General features: G+C 45.1%; 1 protein-coding gene across 1 annotated transcript; it reads right to left on the bottom strand.

Annotated features, from left to right (window-relative positions):
* Window positions 1-1276: 1276 nt before the first annotated feature.
* LOC124038238 (rap1 GTPase-GDP dissociation stimulator 1-like) lies at window positions 1277-16945 on the bottom strand. Its single transcript, XM_046353837.1, has 14 exons — window positions 16631-16945; window positions 14597-14701; window positions 12775-12897; window positions 11595-11720; window positions 11225-11353; window positions 10897-11022; window positions 10605-10748; window positions 7369-7500; window positions 7014-7148; window positions 6532-6657; window positions 4330-4469; window positions 4073-4199; window positions 3064-3192; window positions 1277-2884 (listed from the first exon to the last, which is right to left on the bottom strand). Exons 1-14 carry the CDS (start codon window positions 16641-16643, stop codon window positions 2757-2759), a joined length of 1683 nt encoding a protein of 560 aa, XP_046209793.1. The 5' UTR covers window positions 16644-16945; the 3' UTR covers window positions 1277-2756.
* Window positions 16946-17574: the final 629 nt, after the last annotated feature.

The following is a 17574-nucleotide window of genomic DNA, read 5'->3' on the forward strand; positions in this document are numbered from 1 at the left end:
CTAACATGGATGGCTCTTACAGATGTCTATTTCTAGTGGTATGTGGTCCTAAATGTTTATCCCACACAGATGACTTGGTACATACTGCAACAGAAATGGAAGCCACTGATATGACGGTCACACTCCAGGTTCTAATTCCAATGTTGCGAGATGTGCAGTGCGACTCCAATAAAGACAACCTGGTATACAATCATGTTGGTTATAGAGGTGGTTATCTGATTAGCTCAGGGTGCAGAACTTGGGGCAGGTTGGCAGCAGTGTTAATGACACACTCAGGACTCAGCTGTGCTCTGCCTGGTGTGCACACACACACACACACACACACACACACACACACACACACACACACACACACACACACACACACACACACACACACACACACACACACACACACACACACACACAAGAATACTGTCTGGGCCCATGGCCCAGTATCCCACTCTCCTGTGGAGATCACCCATATGTTGGCCACTGTGCAATCTGTGAAAATCTGTGGCTACCCAATGATACACGTACAAGCATGTACTCACACACATAGATCACACTCGAAAACACACACACACACACACACACACACACACACACACACACACACACACACACACACACACACACACACACACACACACACACACACACACACACACACACACACACACACACACACACACACACACACAGAGAGAGAGAGAGTACTGTAAGTGTGCACATACTGAGACTCATTTCAATAAGGAGCCCTGGAGAAGCATCTACTGTACCCTAAAACTATGTTGCCACCTAGTGGTTAGAGTGGTTGTCTTCCTTTCTAATGTGCTACATTGTTGTTTCCCTGTCCTTCTACAGGCGGGACATACAAGGGCTTTTTACACAGTATGTATGGTGTAAAGCACAGTACGGGCCTTTAAAACCCAACTAAAACATGACCTCTCCTGTAACCACGGAGGCTTTACCACAACTCATTCTCCTCACAGGGAAAGAGCTTAAGGGAGTCTGTGTGAAACAATGTGTTAATCAGTGTTTCGAGTACGTTAGCAGTGTGAGAAGAGCAGCCATGATGTTCGGAAAATGACAAGTAGACAGCAGACCCAGTATTGAATTGTAGGGGGGAAAAAGACCAGCAGCCCTCCTCCAGTTTTTTTCACCTGTCCTATGTTTTCAGATCAGTGCAGACGAAGGAAAGGAGACAAGGACAGGAAGTCTTTTAGAGAACTGAAACACACCCACAGTCATTCATATAAAAAATATATATATAAAAAAAGAGTCACAGGCCATGGCCATTCATATTTTTATTTTATTTCCAGTTGTTTCTGTAAGCCACCCTTTTTAAAACATCAAAATAGTTATATTTCAAAGATAAATTCAATAACAACAACTCAGCTCCCATTGAGTAGCCTATTAGGTACTATTAAGGGCAGACAGAGGGACGGAGGGCTGTTTTCAGTTGATATTCACTATGTAAATGCTTTTGAAATAGCCAGCCAGTCTCCGTTGGGCTCTAGACACCTTAACAAATTGGTCTTAAAAGGAGTTGGATGAATCAGCGGGGCTCTGAGTGCAACATTAAAGCTCCCTTCATCACGAGCCCTTTGCTGCCCCAGCATTCACACAACATATTGATCTCTTTTCATCAGAATGTTGGAGCTGGCACCCAGTGGGAAAGCTGCCTGACACTCTCACAGCTCTGTAATGATTACCCTGCCCAGTGCCCACCCACCTGGGCTCTTAGATAACTAGGACTGAGCTAGATGTGTCAGTGGGAATTGTTTGGGGGGATAAATGTCTGGAGATCTTCCCTCTGACAACATGGGATAAAAACCTCTTAGGTCTACAGTTACTGTGATCTTCCTGGTACCTTAGATGACAATCAAAGAATACTTTGGAATAAACTCCAAACGCCTCACACAATTGTTAATCAGATTAGATTTCTTACTTCCTCGCGCACAGTTTTAACAATTAGAATGTACTTTGGTAAAAGATCATGATTGACATATTGACTTTGAATGCTTTTCTTGTCCTGTACACTGTAGATATTGCCAAGAGAATCTCACTATACGAGATCCACAGAGAAGAGACAGGCATGGTCATATTCTTGGAACATTTACATCCATATACATTGGTCAATACAGAGCATATATAGAACATCACATTGATAAACAGTGTCAGATGTTAGTTTTATGTTTTCCATTGAGGGTTAACACATTAGATGCTATGAATAGTAGCCATCGTTAACTCTATGGCGCATACATACGCAAACATTTCCTTTGACAATATACACTGATCCCTACAGGAAATCTACATGGTGTACATTCAACTGATTGGTGTACTGATTAGAATAGCTATTTCACACATACAGTAAACACTCTTTCTACAGATGGTCATGATGAGTGAACCGGGGATGTTGTGATTCGTGTGCGTTTTACATGGGTTGGCTCATTCAGCTTGTGCTTCGAACATCGGCAATCACCTTGTTACCTCTCTGTCAGTTTGGGTTGGTCAGTCCTTGTATATCTCTGTGTCCAACTGTGTTCTCCATAGGCCAGGTGAATGAAAACCCAGCTTTGGAAGACTGTCAATATGTCTTTTCAAACCCTCCACCTCTTTTCCCCTTTCAGAGCGAGGGATGGGTTGTTCTCTGGTGAAGTGCGGTTGATGGGTAGGATGGTGTGGTCATGGTAGTAGGGGTGATTGTGGTGGCACGTGGTGCGGAGAGTCTATGATCACATTGGCCAGGGCAGTGGTCCGGTCAGGACAGTCTAGTTCGTTTCAGAGAGCATGGCCAGCACTGTGTCGGCCTGTGTGGCTAGCTTGGTGCTGGAGTGACCAGAGAGCTTGGTTAGCGTCTCCTTCAGGTTTAGAGATTCCATTTCTTCCTTCATCATGCCTGAGAGAGTGAGAAAGAAGTAGAGAGAGGACATGCGTATATATGTGTGTGTGTGTGTGTGTGTGTGTGTGTGTGTGTGTGTGTGTGTGTGTGTGTGTGTGTGTGTGTGTGTGTGTGTGTGTGTGTGTGTGTGTGTGTGTGTGTGTGTGTGTGTGTGTGTGTGTGTGTGTGGTACCTACTGGAGTTGGCCAGGCTACAGATGAGGCCTAGGGCGCTGAACTTGACCTCCACTGCCCCCACTGGGTCTTCCAGCATCTTCTGCAGTGTAGGCAAGAGCTCTGCCTCCTGGAAGGATTCCTGCATGGAGTCTGGAGAACAGCAGGACACACACGTACACACACACACACACACACACACACACACACACACACACACACACACACACACACACACACACACACACACACACACACACACACACACACACACACACACACACACACACACACACACACACACACACAAAGAGGGGGAATTAGTATAAACTAGAATAAGCTTACAGTAATTCGCCATTGTAAAATATGAGCTGATATTATTACATTAGCAGTATATTATTACATACTGATATAATATATACTGACATTATTACAAAAATACACTTAGTATACCAAACTTTAGGAACACCTTCCTAATATTGGCCTCAGAACACCCCCATTTTGCCCTCAGAACAGCCTCAATTCATCGGGGCATGGACTCGACAAGGTTGTGTCAAGTTGGCTGAGTGTATTTTGAGTGGTGGACCATTCTTGATACACACAGGAAACTGTTGAGCGTGAAAAACCCTGCAGTGGTGCAGTTCTTGACACAAACCGGTGCACCTGGCACTTACTACCATACCCTGTTCAAAGGCACTTAAATCTTCTGTCTTGCTCACTCACCCTCTGAATGGCACATATACACAATCCATGTCTCAATTGTCTCAAGGCTTAAAAATCCTTCTTTAACCTGTCTCCTCCCCTTCATCTACACTGATTGAAGTGGAGTTTTACAAGTGACATCAATAAGGGATCATAGTTTTCACCTGGATTCACCTGGTCAGTCTATGTCTTCATGTTTTGTATACTCAGTGTATTAGTTTTGGTTACTGTCAGTACCTGTATCTAGTTATATTATGCTAGTCCAAATGGTAGGTTTAGATGTATTGGTCTTTCCCTCTGAATGCTCTCAAAGGATAGAAAAATCCCTCACCAATGTCAATGGCAGATGCAATCGCCAGGGCAACCAGGGCTTCATTCTGCATGATGACGTGTTCACTGGTTGCCATAGAGATGAGGTGACGCACCCCATCTGCTTTGGTTACAGCGTTGATGACTTCCTGTCAATGTCAGGAGGGAGAGAATCAGCCTCTAGAAGAGATGGGGATTACGTACTGTATGTATGGTGTGTGTGCGTGCGTGTGTGTGTGGGTATGTGTGTGTGTGCACGCGCATGTGTGTGTGTCTCACCGGAGCACGACTGTGTCTAATAAGGGCAGCCAGGAGGCGGTTTGCCTCTCCCCTGACCCCTGCATGGTCCCTTGCCTCACACCACTCCATGACCCTCGCCAAGAGAACCTCATCTTTGCCCAGCACCGTAGCTGCCTCCTCTGACAGAGGTCGAAAGGAAGGAGCGGAGGAAGAGAGAGTCGGAGATGGAGAGTGGGTGTGAGAGATTGAGATAAGGGAGAGAGTAGAGATGAGAGAAATATGTTGGGTAGAAAGGGATGATTGAACGAGAGGGATATAGAGGAGAGAGACAAAAAAGAGAAGGCAGGAAAATAAATAACAGAAAGGATCAGAGAGGGTGAGGACATTAGAAAGTGTCAAGGGAAAGGGGATTGCAGAAGGTGGAAAGAGAACCACAGAGGCGGGCAAAGAAACAGAGAGTCAAGATTGAGGTGGGCTAGTGAGTAAAGAGAGCAGGAGTGAGAAAGCAGACTCAAGAGTGGTGACTCCCTTTAGACTAGTGTATTACCTCAGTAGATTCCAGTAATCAAGGGGAGCCACAGTACCCTGCAATTTACCGTGACAGGTCATAGTAGTGCCTGTGGCGGCTTGGCATTTACTCTATTGTTTGGTGCTGAGAACTCCCACAGACAGTGTAAATAGGCTGTGGTTCCAACAGTGCCGTTGGACATAGTATAACATTACAACATCTAATGGAGCTGAATTAACTATCAATTACAGGTAGTTGGTTGTGGGAACAACAGCCCTGTTTCGCACATTGATCACAACTAAAAATGACTCCCACCACATACAGTTGCAGCCACGTGTATTTGCACGCTTGCACATTTCTTACAATTCCCTACTTGTTCAAAAAATACTTTGAGATTGAAAAAGGTCTGTCCTTGAGGTTTGATAATGCTGTGTGGTTGCTTTGCTGCCTCTGGCACTAGGGGCCTTGAATGTGTGCAAGACATCATGAAATCAGCAGATTACAAAGGTGTCTTGGAGTGCAGTGTTCAACCCAGTGTCCAAAAACTGTGTCTCTTGAGGTTTGTGGGTCTTCCAGCAGGAGAAGAATCCCAAAACACACGTGAAAACAAAAACACCCAGATATGGTTCAAGAAGAAACGTTGCACAGTTCTGGAGTGGCCAACGATGAATCCAGATTTGAATCCCATCGAAAATCTATGGAAAGATCTGAAAACAGTTGGTGGAAGGCACATCTCAAACTTTAAAGAATTGGAGTAGTTGAAGAGTAGGGCAAATTGCCAGTAGAAAGGTACAGCTCATTGATGGCTACAAGAAGTGTTTGTCTGCAGTTATCTTGGCCAAAGGCTGTGCAACCAAGTACTTGATCCGGGTGCCAAACATTTTGTCAATGCCATTTGTTTCTATTTTCGTAATTAAAATGGTAAAAGTAACGATGCTACATATAGGGTTTTTTTGTTGAATTTTAGCATCGTATTTTCAGAAAATGTCCATAACATATATCATTGTACCATCTAAATCACTGTGAAATATATTTTCACTAACAAAAAAGAGTGTTTTTACAGCTGTTTGAAACTGGTGGACCAAAACCTCCGTTTGAAGCTGATGGACCAAGACAGAAAGGTCCATCAGCTTCAAATAGCGGTAAAAACTAAATTTTTGAAAATATTGAAAATAGACGGTACAATGACTCCCTACACTATTGTTTTCTCACATAAACTGAAGAATTTTACAGCCAGGAAATGAGTGCGAGTTCCACTAAATAAAACAGCCAGAAAGAACAGTTTTCCCAGTTTATCAACAGATGCCACTCGGGCGGGAAAAATCAATAGGCAAATATCACAGCCAATCACAACACTGGCAGGTAAATAATACTCTGAAACATTATCATTCCACTGTTAGTGCCAGATATATTATCAACATTTTCTGAAATTATAACGCAAAGATTTTTGCAAATCATTTGTGTAGCACCTTTAAGTTTCCCGAAAATAAATTGGTTGTGCAATGTTGAAAAAAATATATATTTTCCTCAAATTTCTACATATTTGAAAAGAAATAGGGATTTTTTAAAAGAAAGTGCAAGGGTCCCAATATGTTTGGCTGCTACCGTATAATTACCTCAATACCGGCTAAATGCATCATGCCTTTATGATTTTAGCTTAATCAGATACAGTATAACCCACACATCTACACTGAGCACACACCCATCCTCCACCATACACCTTTTCCAGTCACCTTGGCCATCCACCATCATGCGCAGGGTGCCCAGCAGTTTGAACTGCACTGGGGGCATGTCAGAGCGCAGCAAGGTCCTGATTCTCTCTGTCACCCCGTCCTTCAGCATCCTCACCTTATTAGTGGCTGAAACACCAGGGGAAGAGGGATCAAAGGTCAGAGCTGACAGTCCTGGGAAGAGCTTACAAGAGAATACCATTAGTGATTAATTTCATGGTGTCAGTTTGTAATTCAGTGGTGGGGTCAGTGTGTGTGCGTGTGTGTGTGTGTGTGTGTGTGTGTGTGTGTGTGTGTGTGTGTGTGTGTGTGTGTGTGTGTGTGTGTGTGTGTGTGTGTGTGTGTGTGTGTGTGTGTGTGTGTGTGTGTGTGTGTGTGTGTGTGTGTGTGTGTGTGTGTGTGTGTGTGTGTGTGTGTGTGTGTGTGTGTGTGTGTGTGTGCTTGCACATGCATGTGTGTATGTGGTTATCCATCCTAATATGCACCTGGGATGGCCAGGTTTCTGAGAGCGCTCAGTCCGGCATGCTGGACGGACACATCGCCTTCGTCCACATGCTGCTCTAGCAGGGTCAGGATATGAGGAACCACCCCCAACTCCAACATCTTCACACAGTTACTGTCTAGAGAAGGTTGAGAGAGGAAGGTCGATAGAGAGAGGGTAGAGAAGAGACAGTAATTGATGAGAAGAGACAGAGAAAAGATACAGAGAGAGAAAGAGGTGATCAAATATGAAGATAGACAGGGGCTTAGAACATCAGAGACGGAGGAGAATCCATTCTCATGTCAAAACCAAATCAGACCATGCAGATAAGTCGATCTGAAGGCATTTTGCCATCTTACCGTTCCTGGCAAAATTGGCGATGGCCAGGGCTCCAGACAGCTGCAGCTGAGTGTTGGAGGACTGCAGCCAGGAGAGCACGTCCTGGTACACCACCCCTGTGCCCTCGCCGAAACACTTCTGCATGGACTCATCTAATGCACCAAAACACAGCACACAGGGAAAGGCAGCACATCAGACTAGTCAACCACCAACTATACATTTTTTGTGATCAATATTTCATTTATAATTTAAATTGTATTTATTTCACCTTTATTTAACCAGGTAGGCTAGTTGTGAACAAGTTCTCATTTACAACTGCGACCTGGCCAAGATAAAGCAAAGCAGTGCGACACAATCAACAACACAGAGTTACACATGGAATAAACAAACATACAGTCAATAACACAATAGAAAAAAAGTCTATGTACAGTGTGTGCAAATGAAGTAAGTTAAGGGAGGTAAAGGCAATAAATAGGCCATGGTGGCGAAATAATTATAATTTAGCACAATTTAACACTGGAGTGACAGATGTGCAGACGATGAACGTGCAAGTCAAATGGCAAATGTACCTACGGGGGAAGGATGGCCAGCCACACAGGAGGATTATTTTTTACTAAAGTGGAGATAAAGGCCATGCTAACCGAGATTGATGCAGGCCATTTCGGAGTGAAGTGCAACATCGACCTATACGCTGATTCGGTGAGTGAGTTTATAAAGAAGTACATTGGAGATGTTGTACCACTGTGACTATTAAAACCTACCCTAACCAGAAACCGTGGATGAATGGCTGCATTCGCGCAAAACTGAAAGCGCGAACCATGGAAAGAGGTCTGGGAATATGGCTGACTATCAACAGTGTAGTTATTCCCTCCGCAAGGCAATCAAACAAGCAAAATGCTGGTACACGGACAAGGTGGAGTCGCAGCAGGGTCTACAGGAAATCTCAGACTACAGAAAGAAAACCAGCCACGTCACGGACACTGACATCATGCTTCCGGACAAACTAAACACCTTCTTTGCCCACTTTGAGGGTAATACAGTGCCACCGTCACGGCTCGCTGTGTTAACCCTCAAAAGGCTGCTGGCCCAGTCAGCATCCCTAGCTGCGTCCTCAGAGCATGCGCAGACCAGCTGGCTGGTGTGTTTACGGGCATATTCAATCACCCCCTATCCCAGTCTGTTGTCCCCACATGCTTCAAGATGCCTACCTTTGTTCCTGTACCCAAGAAGGCAAAGATAATAGAACTAAATGACTATCGCCCTGAGGCACTCACTTCTGTCATCATGAAGTGCTTTGAGAGGCTAGTCAAGGCTCATATCACCTACACCTTACCGGCCAACCTAGACACACTTTAGTTTGCATACCGCCCCAACAGGTCCACAGACGACGCAATCGCCATCACACTGCACACTGCCCTATCCCACCTGGACAAAAATAATATACCTATGTAAGAATGCTGTTCATTGACTACAGCTCAGCATTCAACACCATAATACCCTCCAAGCTCATCATCAAGCTAGAGGCCCTGGGTCTCAACCCCGCCCTGTGCAATTGGGTCCTGGACTTTCTGACGGGCCGCCCCCAGGTGGTGAAGGTAGGAAACAACATCTCCACTTTGCTGACCCTACAACACTGGGGCCCCACAAGGGTGCGTTCTCAGCCCTTTCCTGTACTCCCTGTTCACCCATGACTGTGTGGCCATGCACGCCCCCAACTTAATCATCAAGTTTGCAGACGACACAACAGTAGTGGGCTTGATTACCAACAACGACGAGACAGCCTACAGGGAGGAGGTTAGAGCACTCGGAGTGTGGAAAGTTTTAAGTTCTTGAGTACACATCACAGACAAAAACAGCTTCTATCTCAAGGCCGTCATACTGCTAAACAGCAATCACTAACTCAGAGAGGCTGCTGCCTACATTGCGACCCAATCACTGGCCACTTTAATAAATTGATCACTAGTCACTTTAAACAATGTCACTTTAAATAATGCCACTTAAATAATGTTTACATATCTTACATTACTCATATCACATGTACAGTACAGTATTTTATACCATCTATTGCACCTTGCCTATGCCGCTCGGGCCATCGCTCTGGCTGGCCTCCTTCAACCACTCCCTGTTCCTCATTGCCCCTGGTCCCATATATCCCTGGACTTTGTCACCGGTCTCCCTCCGTCAGATGGCAACCCCACTGTGGTAGATAGGTTTTCCAAAACTGCACATTTCATTACACTTCCCAAGTTACCCTCAGCCAAGGAGACAGCCCGGTTTATGGTGCAGCATGTCTTCCCGGATCCATAGACTTCCGGGTCGACATTGTCTCCAAACGGAGTCCTAAGTTCTCGTCCAGGTTCTGGAAGGCATTCTGCACCCTCATTGGGTCATCGGCCAGCTTGTCCTCTGGGTTTTATCCTCAGTCCAACGGCCAATCGGAGCGAGCCAATCAGGACCTGTAGACTACTCTTCGCTGCCTCGTCTCTGTCAACCCCACCACCTGGAGTACACCAGCAACTCCCTTCCCTGCTCGGCCACTGGACTCTCACCCTTCGAGCATTCCTTGGGTTACCAGCCCGTGCTCTTCCCTGAGAAAGAGGAATAGGTCAGCTGTCGCGTACCTGGAAGAGAGCCTGGTCCACTCTTCTTAAGACTACCTCTAGGTATCGGCGACAGGAGGATCGCCACCGGACCCCATCTCACCGCTATCGGCCCAGACAGAGGGTATGGCTGTCCTCCAGTGATTGCCCCTACAGGTGGAGTCTGGAAAACCTTTCCCTCTGCTGTTAGTCTTCTATTGCTCCGTACCCTCTGTATACATCCCACTTTCCATGGGTCTAGGATTAAACCTTTGTCTCACAGCCCTTTGTCTCCTGTTTCCAGTTCGTCTTGTCTCATCTTGTCTCTTCAAATGTCCCAGCATGTTTTCCGTGTGTTACCTTCTCTCTTGTTCTTGCTTATTAGTCTTCCCGGTTCTGACCTTTCTGCCTGCCCTGACCCTGAGCCTGCCTGCCGCTATGACTCTGCTTTGGACTATGAACCTCTGCCTGCCCTTTTGTCATGAAAAATATTTTGAGAACCGAACCATCCACCTCCTGTGTCTGCATCTGAGTCATATTCTGAGTCGTGAGAGATGTGAGCTGATAGACAGTGAAATGGTGTGTGTGTGTGAGTGAGGCATGGACACAGAGGGTTAGGTTGAAGGGGAGGATAGTAAAGGGTTTCTGGTGCCTCCAGGTGAGGTTGAGTTCCTTACCTCCCAGCAGGAGAGACACGATGAGGTTGGAGCCGATCTTGATGCTGCAGAGATCATGGGGGTCAGAGCCACCCTGTAGACCTCGAATCATCTCAGACAGAGCCTTAGGCACCCCCGACTCCACAAACTGCAGCTTTAGCACGTCTGACAACAGCAGCACAGGAGGGGTGTGTTAGTCTGAGCACACATTCATTCATTCAACCCTTCATGTGAAAAGCATAAACCCCATACAGCCTATTTCATCTCGCGTGTCTCTGTATAAATTACATTTCAGGCCCTTGTCCAGACTCACCACTCTCTCCCAGGGATCCCAGAACCTCCAGTATGATGTGTCTTCTCTCTGCGTCAGGAGCCCGTTTCAGCTGAGCTGTCAGCACCTCTGCCACACCCACCTCTACCAGCGCCTCCCGCGCCGTGTCTGCAGGGATCAGAGGCCAAACGTTTTTGTCTAAACCTTTATCTAACCAGGTCTTTCAGTTATGAAACAATTATCATTCACAGATAAGATGTGAGGAACACAATATCAACTGGTTCAAGTCAGTATACAGTGTAAAGTCTCCAAAACAAATGAGTCATTCCTCGTCTCTGTGACCCTCTAAAGTTCCTCTGGTGGTCCTCACCCATGTCGGCCAGGTTACAGAGGGCCAGCAGACACACGTTGACCAGTGGGTCATTCTCTGGATACTCCCTCATGATGGCCACCAGCCTGGGGATCACCCCACTCTGCACCAGCTGATCCTGCTGGGCCGCTGAGAGAGGGAGGAGGAGAGAGAATAGAGGGAAAGGGAAAGAAGGAGGGAAAGTCTAAAGGATTGAGACTGAGATAAATAGACATACAGAGGTGGAGGTACACACATCCACACACACGAAATCCACCAGGACAAGCATTGTGTGCTAAGATTACAGAATGAATTGAATTAATAGGGTACAATTCATCCTGTCACTGCAGGTAAAGCCAGGCCCCGGCCTGCTAGAGTCAGTCTCACTCACTGTTGTCGAAGCAGATGCGTCCGATGGCTCTTCCAGTGTGAAGCAGCAGTTCCTCATCTGCACTGTTCAGCAGGGGCACCAGAACCTTCACTAGCCCTGCCTCAATGCACGTGTCCCTCACGGCCGCTTTAACACAGGGACAAAATTTCATCAACCTCTGATTCTACCCACAGTGAGCCTATGGCATTGGACTGGATCTTGGCAGATGTAAATGAAAAGTACTCTAGGCACTGTCAGTGAGTGATAACCAAAACCACCCCGTCATTTTTGGTTTAGGGGGTGGTTAGTACTGAATGCAAATAACTGAGTGGAAGAGGTGCTTTAAGCATAGCACAGACTAATGCATAGAATAAATAACAACGTATAGTGAAAGAAGGACAGGGCACATCAGTAACAGATATTATGCATCGATCCAGTAGCATCTACATAAAGTTAGAATGTGTCAACATCAAATGTGTCAACATCCATAGCAAACTCAACTTATTTTGTTTTAATCAGTGAGTCTTTCTGACACAGTATGAGTCAGAGTAGTAGTGATTAAGGCCTTGGTTCTCTGCATTAAACTCAGATTGCAGGCTGGTCTCAGACTAGACGTAACATAGTAAATGAAAATCGGTGACACTAAAATTAGTATGATATGTTACGTTTGGTATGGTTACATAAAACAGAAGGTTACTTAAGGCAAAAACTAAAGTAGCGTTGTTGGTCGGGGTGGGTGTACAACGCAAACGTCTAGCAACCCAAAGGTTGCGTCTTCTAATCTCATCGCGGACAACTTCAGCATTTTAGCTACTTAGCATGTTAGCTAAGCCTAACCTTAACCCTTTAATCTAACTCCCAACTCTAACCTTAACCCTAACCTCTAACGTTAGCGTTAGCCACCTAGCCACCTAGCTAATGTTAGCCACAACAAATTGGAATTTGTAACATATCATACGTATTGCAAATCCGTAACTATTGTACAAATTACAATTTATATCATATCATATGAATTGTAATTCGTAACATATCATACAAAATGGATGATGGACATCGACAAATTAATGCATACCATACCAAAGAGTTTTCTTGATTCTCGTTTACTATGTTACGTTTACCCCTGAGTCCAGGTTGCAGATTGTTATTTGCCCCATACCCCCTGTCCCTTTGTCTACAGTAGTAGGGTGGCATCTAATCTCACCTTCCCTGGCCATTTCTGCCACCACCAGTGCCACCTGTTTGGTGAGGAGACTCTTCTTCCCGAGGGACTGGGCCAGGATGGGAACAATACCACTGGAGGCAATCTCCACTGCGGCACCCTTCTCTGGGGACAGATAACACATACTTATATGGCAACTACCCCTGGGTATGGATATAGAATAGAATGGAATATAGCTGAGGATGGAAAATTACAATTGGCTCCATAGTAACATAAATATCTTTATTGACCTATAGACAACTTGCTAATTGTCAACCAGAAATGAGTTCTGACACAAAACTCTTGCTAATGTACTGTAAGTGTCACAGCAGTAGATATAATTCCATTTCCTGTCAATCTTCTCTGTGTTGAGATTGATCAGGATCACTGGGTGCAGAGGTTGTCTTCGGCCATCCTCTTCCTACTCCTGTTTCTGATTAACAGTGACTCTAACCCCTCTGTAATGTCAGGAGACCAGAGAGAGAAACTAAAATAGAATCCTCCTCTGTTGAGCTTGGGAGGCAGATTCATTGTCATTAAAGCAGCAACGTGCAATAGACACAGAGGAAGACCTGATATTAGCATTTCCCCTTTCAAAGAATGACACAACAGCCAAGGAGGCAGATCAGGTTGTCAGGCTACGCTGCGCTGCTATGGTAACGTCCCCTTGCCCGTTTTTGAGGGGAACCAAATTTAGCTGCCAGTGCACAGTGCAACTTCAGATAAACTGGATATTTGCTGGAGCAGAGAGAGAGCTGGAGAATAACCTGAACTGTCCCTATCACACTTCCTTCCGTTCATTCTTTCTCCCCCCCCTCCCCCAGCACTGTGATGTTTTAGCCTGGTCTCATAGACTAGACATGACATAGTAAAAGTACATACGGGACACTCAAGTTAGTATGATATGTTACGTTTGGTATGGTTACATAAGACCAAAGGTTACTTAAGGCAAAACGAAAGTAGGGTGGTTGGTCGGGGTGGATGGGTAGGCGTATAATGCAAACGTCTATCAACCCAAAGGTTGCGTGTTCGAATCTCACCACGGACAACTTTAGCATTTTAGCTAATTATCAACTTTGCATTTACTTACTACTTTTTTTTATAGCTACTTTGCAACTAATTAGCATGTTAACAAACCCTTCCACTAATCCTAACCTTACACTTTAATCTAACGTTAACCCTAACCCCTAGCTAACGTTACAACAAATTGAAATTCATAACATATACATTTAGTAAATTCTTAACCTAGTGTACACATTTTTATTCAATACATATTGTACGAATTGCAATTCGTAACATATCATACGAATTGTAATTTATAACACATCATAGGAAATTGATGATGGATGTCCACAAATTAATACATACCATACGAAACGTAACATATGATACGAAATGGAGTGTCCTGGATTTATGTTTACTATCTTAAGTCTACCCCTGAGTCCAGGTTGGATACAGAGGAGAAACAGCAGAGGTGTTCTGAACACTCCTGCAACACTCTCACATTGAAGCAGTCTTTTAAAAGCTGGAGATTTGGGCTAAGACCACGACAGGCATCCAAAATCTGAAAAAAAGAGAAACTTTGCGCCTCAACCCAGTAACTCAAAAAAGGGAAGAAGGACAGATTCCAAAACAACCTGATGAATAACGTTGAGATAATTTAAGCTGAGACGATAGATCCACATTGCTACTATAGTTTCTAGAAGCTATGGCCTTGCTTTCCATGGCCAAAGCAATGCCATAAAAGCTGACTGATGGGAACAGGCAAGAGTGAGATTGATGAATCAGAGGTCAGTGTCTACTGCAAATGTGTGTGTAGACTCACTCTTCTCTAGTAGTACAGCCAGCAGGGTGTCCAGATGAGGCTTAAGCTCCTGCTCTACCAACTCTGTGCTCACACTGATGGCATTCAGTGCCTCAGTCAGGGAGTCTGCAACATATACAGACACAACACACACACACACACACACACACACACACATGCACGAAGCGCACACACACACACGCACGCACGCACGCACGCACGCACGCACGCACGCACACGCACGCACGCACGCACACACACACACACACACACACACACACACACACACACACACACAGGAAGAGAGACACATCATGTATCAGTCATATCCTCCTGCAGAACAACTACCTTGCTCACATATACAACAAAATATTCCTGTACAAATAATACATGCTGGTAACCGTACACCCTGATGCTGTATAAACATCAACACTGTAACTCCTCATGAACCTTCAGGATCTTCCAATCCCATAGTGGCTTACCAATGCACATACATGTCAAATGTATTGCACTTGTTAATGTTGGTGCAATTAATCTCAGCCAAACACATTGGCACATAGAGTACAGGACCAGAGTGATATGAATATATGAATACACAGGCAAAGAGGTCAAGTTGCATCATGGATTATACATCAGAGACAGCGAAGGGGTGGCTGGCAACGGTATCCCCCATGCCAGAGGCTAGGAGTAGAAGGGAGAGAAGTGGGGAATGTGTGTGCGTACATTATTTCCGCAACATGCCTCTGTCCCCTCCAGCTTGCAAATATCTGACTGCTTGGTGCGTGACGCTGTCTTGTCACATCCCACACTTTTCTGCTTGATGATGTTGTTGTGACAGGGGACACTGTGTGCGTGTGTGAGTGCATGAGTGTTTGGGGGGCGGTCTCCCCGTTCAGGCTCTCCATTGGTCTCCCACCATACAGACAAATGAAAGAGTTATCATACAGTATATACATTACTTATATATATATATAAATACATTCTATATATAAATTACTTTACAACTTCATTGAACCTATCTGAAAATAAAGCGATATGAACAAAAAAGAGAAGAGAACCCTTGACTTGAGCGCAGAGAGTAAGAGAGAGTAAAGCAGAGCTTAGTCAATGTGTGGGTGTGACAGTTAGCTGTCCTCTGTGCTGTGTCGTCAACACATACATTCCAAGCAGAGCCACAGACAGAGTAATCACCTTGGCTAATCCCTGGTAAGCAGTGGGAAAATAGAACCTACAGTAGGGGGCTATCAGGGTTAGATATAGGCCCGGAACGATACCAGAATCACAATACTCGTCATTATCGTGGCAAGGAAACTTATTTCGTAAAACAGCCCTAATGTTGGAAACAATCATCCAGAGTCCCATTTATTTAATTTCCATGCTAGAGCACACAATATTTTACATACAGAAGGTTTTTAAAGGACCAAAAGACTTTGGTCTGCTTCATGTTTTTATTTTTGCCATGGAAAAAACATGACAATACTGGTATTGTTACAGCGATACCTAGTAAATACACAGAGTCAAGTACCACACAGATCCCAATTTCACAGTTTCCGTTTGTCATTCATAGTGTGTGTGCATGAGTGTGTGTGTGCATATGTGTGAGAGTCTAGGGAAATGCTGCGTACAGCAGAGTGTTAATCTGTTCCACTGATATAGATATAGGCCCACCCCATGGTCCTTATTACCACTGACATACCACAAACGAGGTGCTTCCTTTAGGTATCTCCAGCCCTCCCATCTCTCTCTCTATCTTTCTCCCCTCCTCTCCCTGTCTTCCAGGGTTGCTTCAGAGACATCCCGCTGTGCCCTGTCTCTGTCCCACAATGTTTACCTGGGCCTGTAATGTCAGCCCATATTACTATGACCTTTAAACACAAGACAGGGAACTAAAATAGACAGGCTGATTGTGTCTTGGAATCTGAGCTACATCCTTGTTGATTCCCACTGCACTGTACATCCCCTGCTCCAAATATTGGCAATGCCTCCACTGCTATACTCACTCATTGGCATGCACACGCTGTAACGGAGGTTTTCAGAAAGGGTTTTTCTACTCACCCACGTCGGACATGGCTGCAGGTCGGCAGGCGCTCACTACTGTCTCCCTGGGATTTTATCCCGGCTCTCTGGCTTCCTTCCTCTGCCGATACTGTATGTGTGTGTATGTGTGTATGTGTGTGTGTGTGTGAGTGTGTGTGTTTGACTCAGTAATGAGAGAGCAGCAGCCCTGCTTCAGGCCAGGCGTGCCCTGTCTTCAGTCACTGCGCTTGCGTTCTCTCTCCCTCTCCCTCTCTGTCTTTATTTCCCTCTGCCTCACACACAGTAGACACTGTCTCTCTTCTCTGTACCACTCACTCCCTGCCTCTGTTTTTTAATTCTCTCTTGTCTTTCTCCTTCTGGTTCTCTCTCACACAATCCCTCCCCCACCCCGCCCTTCTGCCTCTCTCTCTCTCTCTCTCTCTCTCTCTCTCTCTCTCTCTCTCTCTCTCTCTCTCTCTCTCTCTCTCTCTCTCTCTCTCTCTCTCTCTCTCTCTCTCTCTCTCTCTCTCTCTCTCTCTCTCTCTCTCTCTCTCTCTCTCACTCCCTTCCATGCTCTCTCTATCTCCCTCCAGCCCTCCTTCTCGCTCCCTTTCTAATACGCTCTAAATCCTAAATCTCTCCAAAGCTCATCAGTCGACTATTAGCTCCTAGGAGACACTGAGACTGAAATACAAGAAGCCACAACAATGACGCAAAAACGGATTCCCTTTACTGGTCCAGCCTCCCTGTAAACCTTTAAAGATTACTTTAAAAAGGAACAATAACAACAAAGGATGGTTTGATTGCTAAATAAAGGTCATAATGCAATATAAACTACAACACAGAGGCTACTGTGATAGGACTATCACTAGTATACGACATCATCTTATTACCTCTTATTACATCATATTTCCTTCCGATCAATAAAACTTACTGGGCCAACAGAGCGTGAGACCTTCATTTCATAAGAAGTAGCTAAATGA

The sequence above is a fragment of the Oncorhynchus gorbuscha genome, linkage group LG06, assembly GCF_021184085.1.
Source record: "Oncorhynchus gorbuscha isolate QuinsamMale2020 ecotype Even-year linkage group LG06, OgorEven_v1.0, whole genome shotgun sequence".
NCBI lineage: Eukaryota > Metazoa > Chordata > Actinopteri > Salmoniformes > Salmonidae > Oncorhynchus > Oncorhynchus gorbuscha.

Coding starts and splice junctions, on each gene's coding strand:
- LOC124038238 (XM_046353837.1), bottom strand. Junction 7,149..7,368: donor CGCCAATTTTGCCAGGAACG/GTAAGATGGCAA, acceptor AACCTTCTCTAG/ACAGTAACTGTGTGAAGATG. Junction 4,470..6,531: donor CATGATGGTGGATGGCCAAG/GTGACTGGAAAA, acceptor GACCTCTGTCAG/AGGAGGCAGCTACGGTGCTG.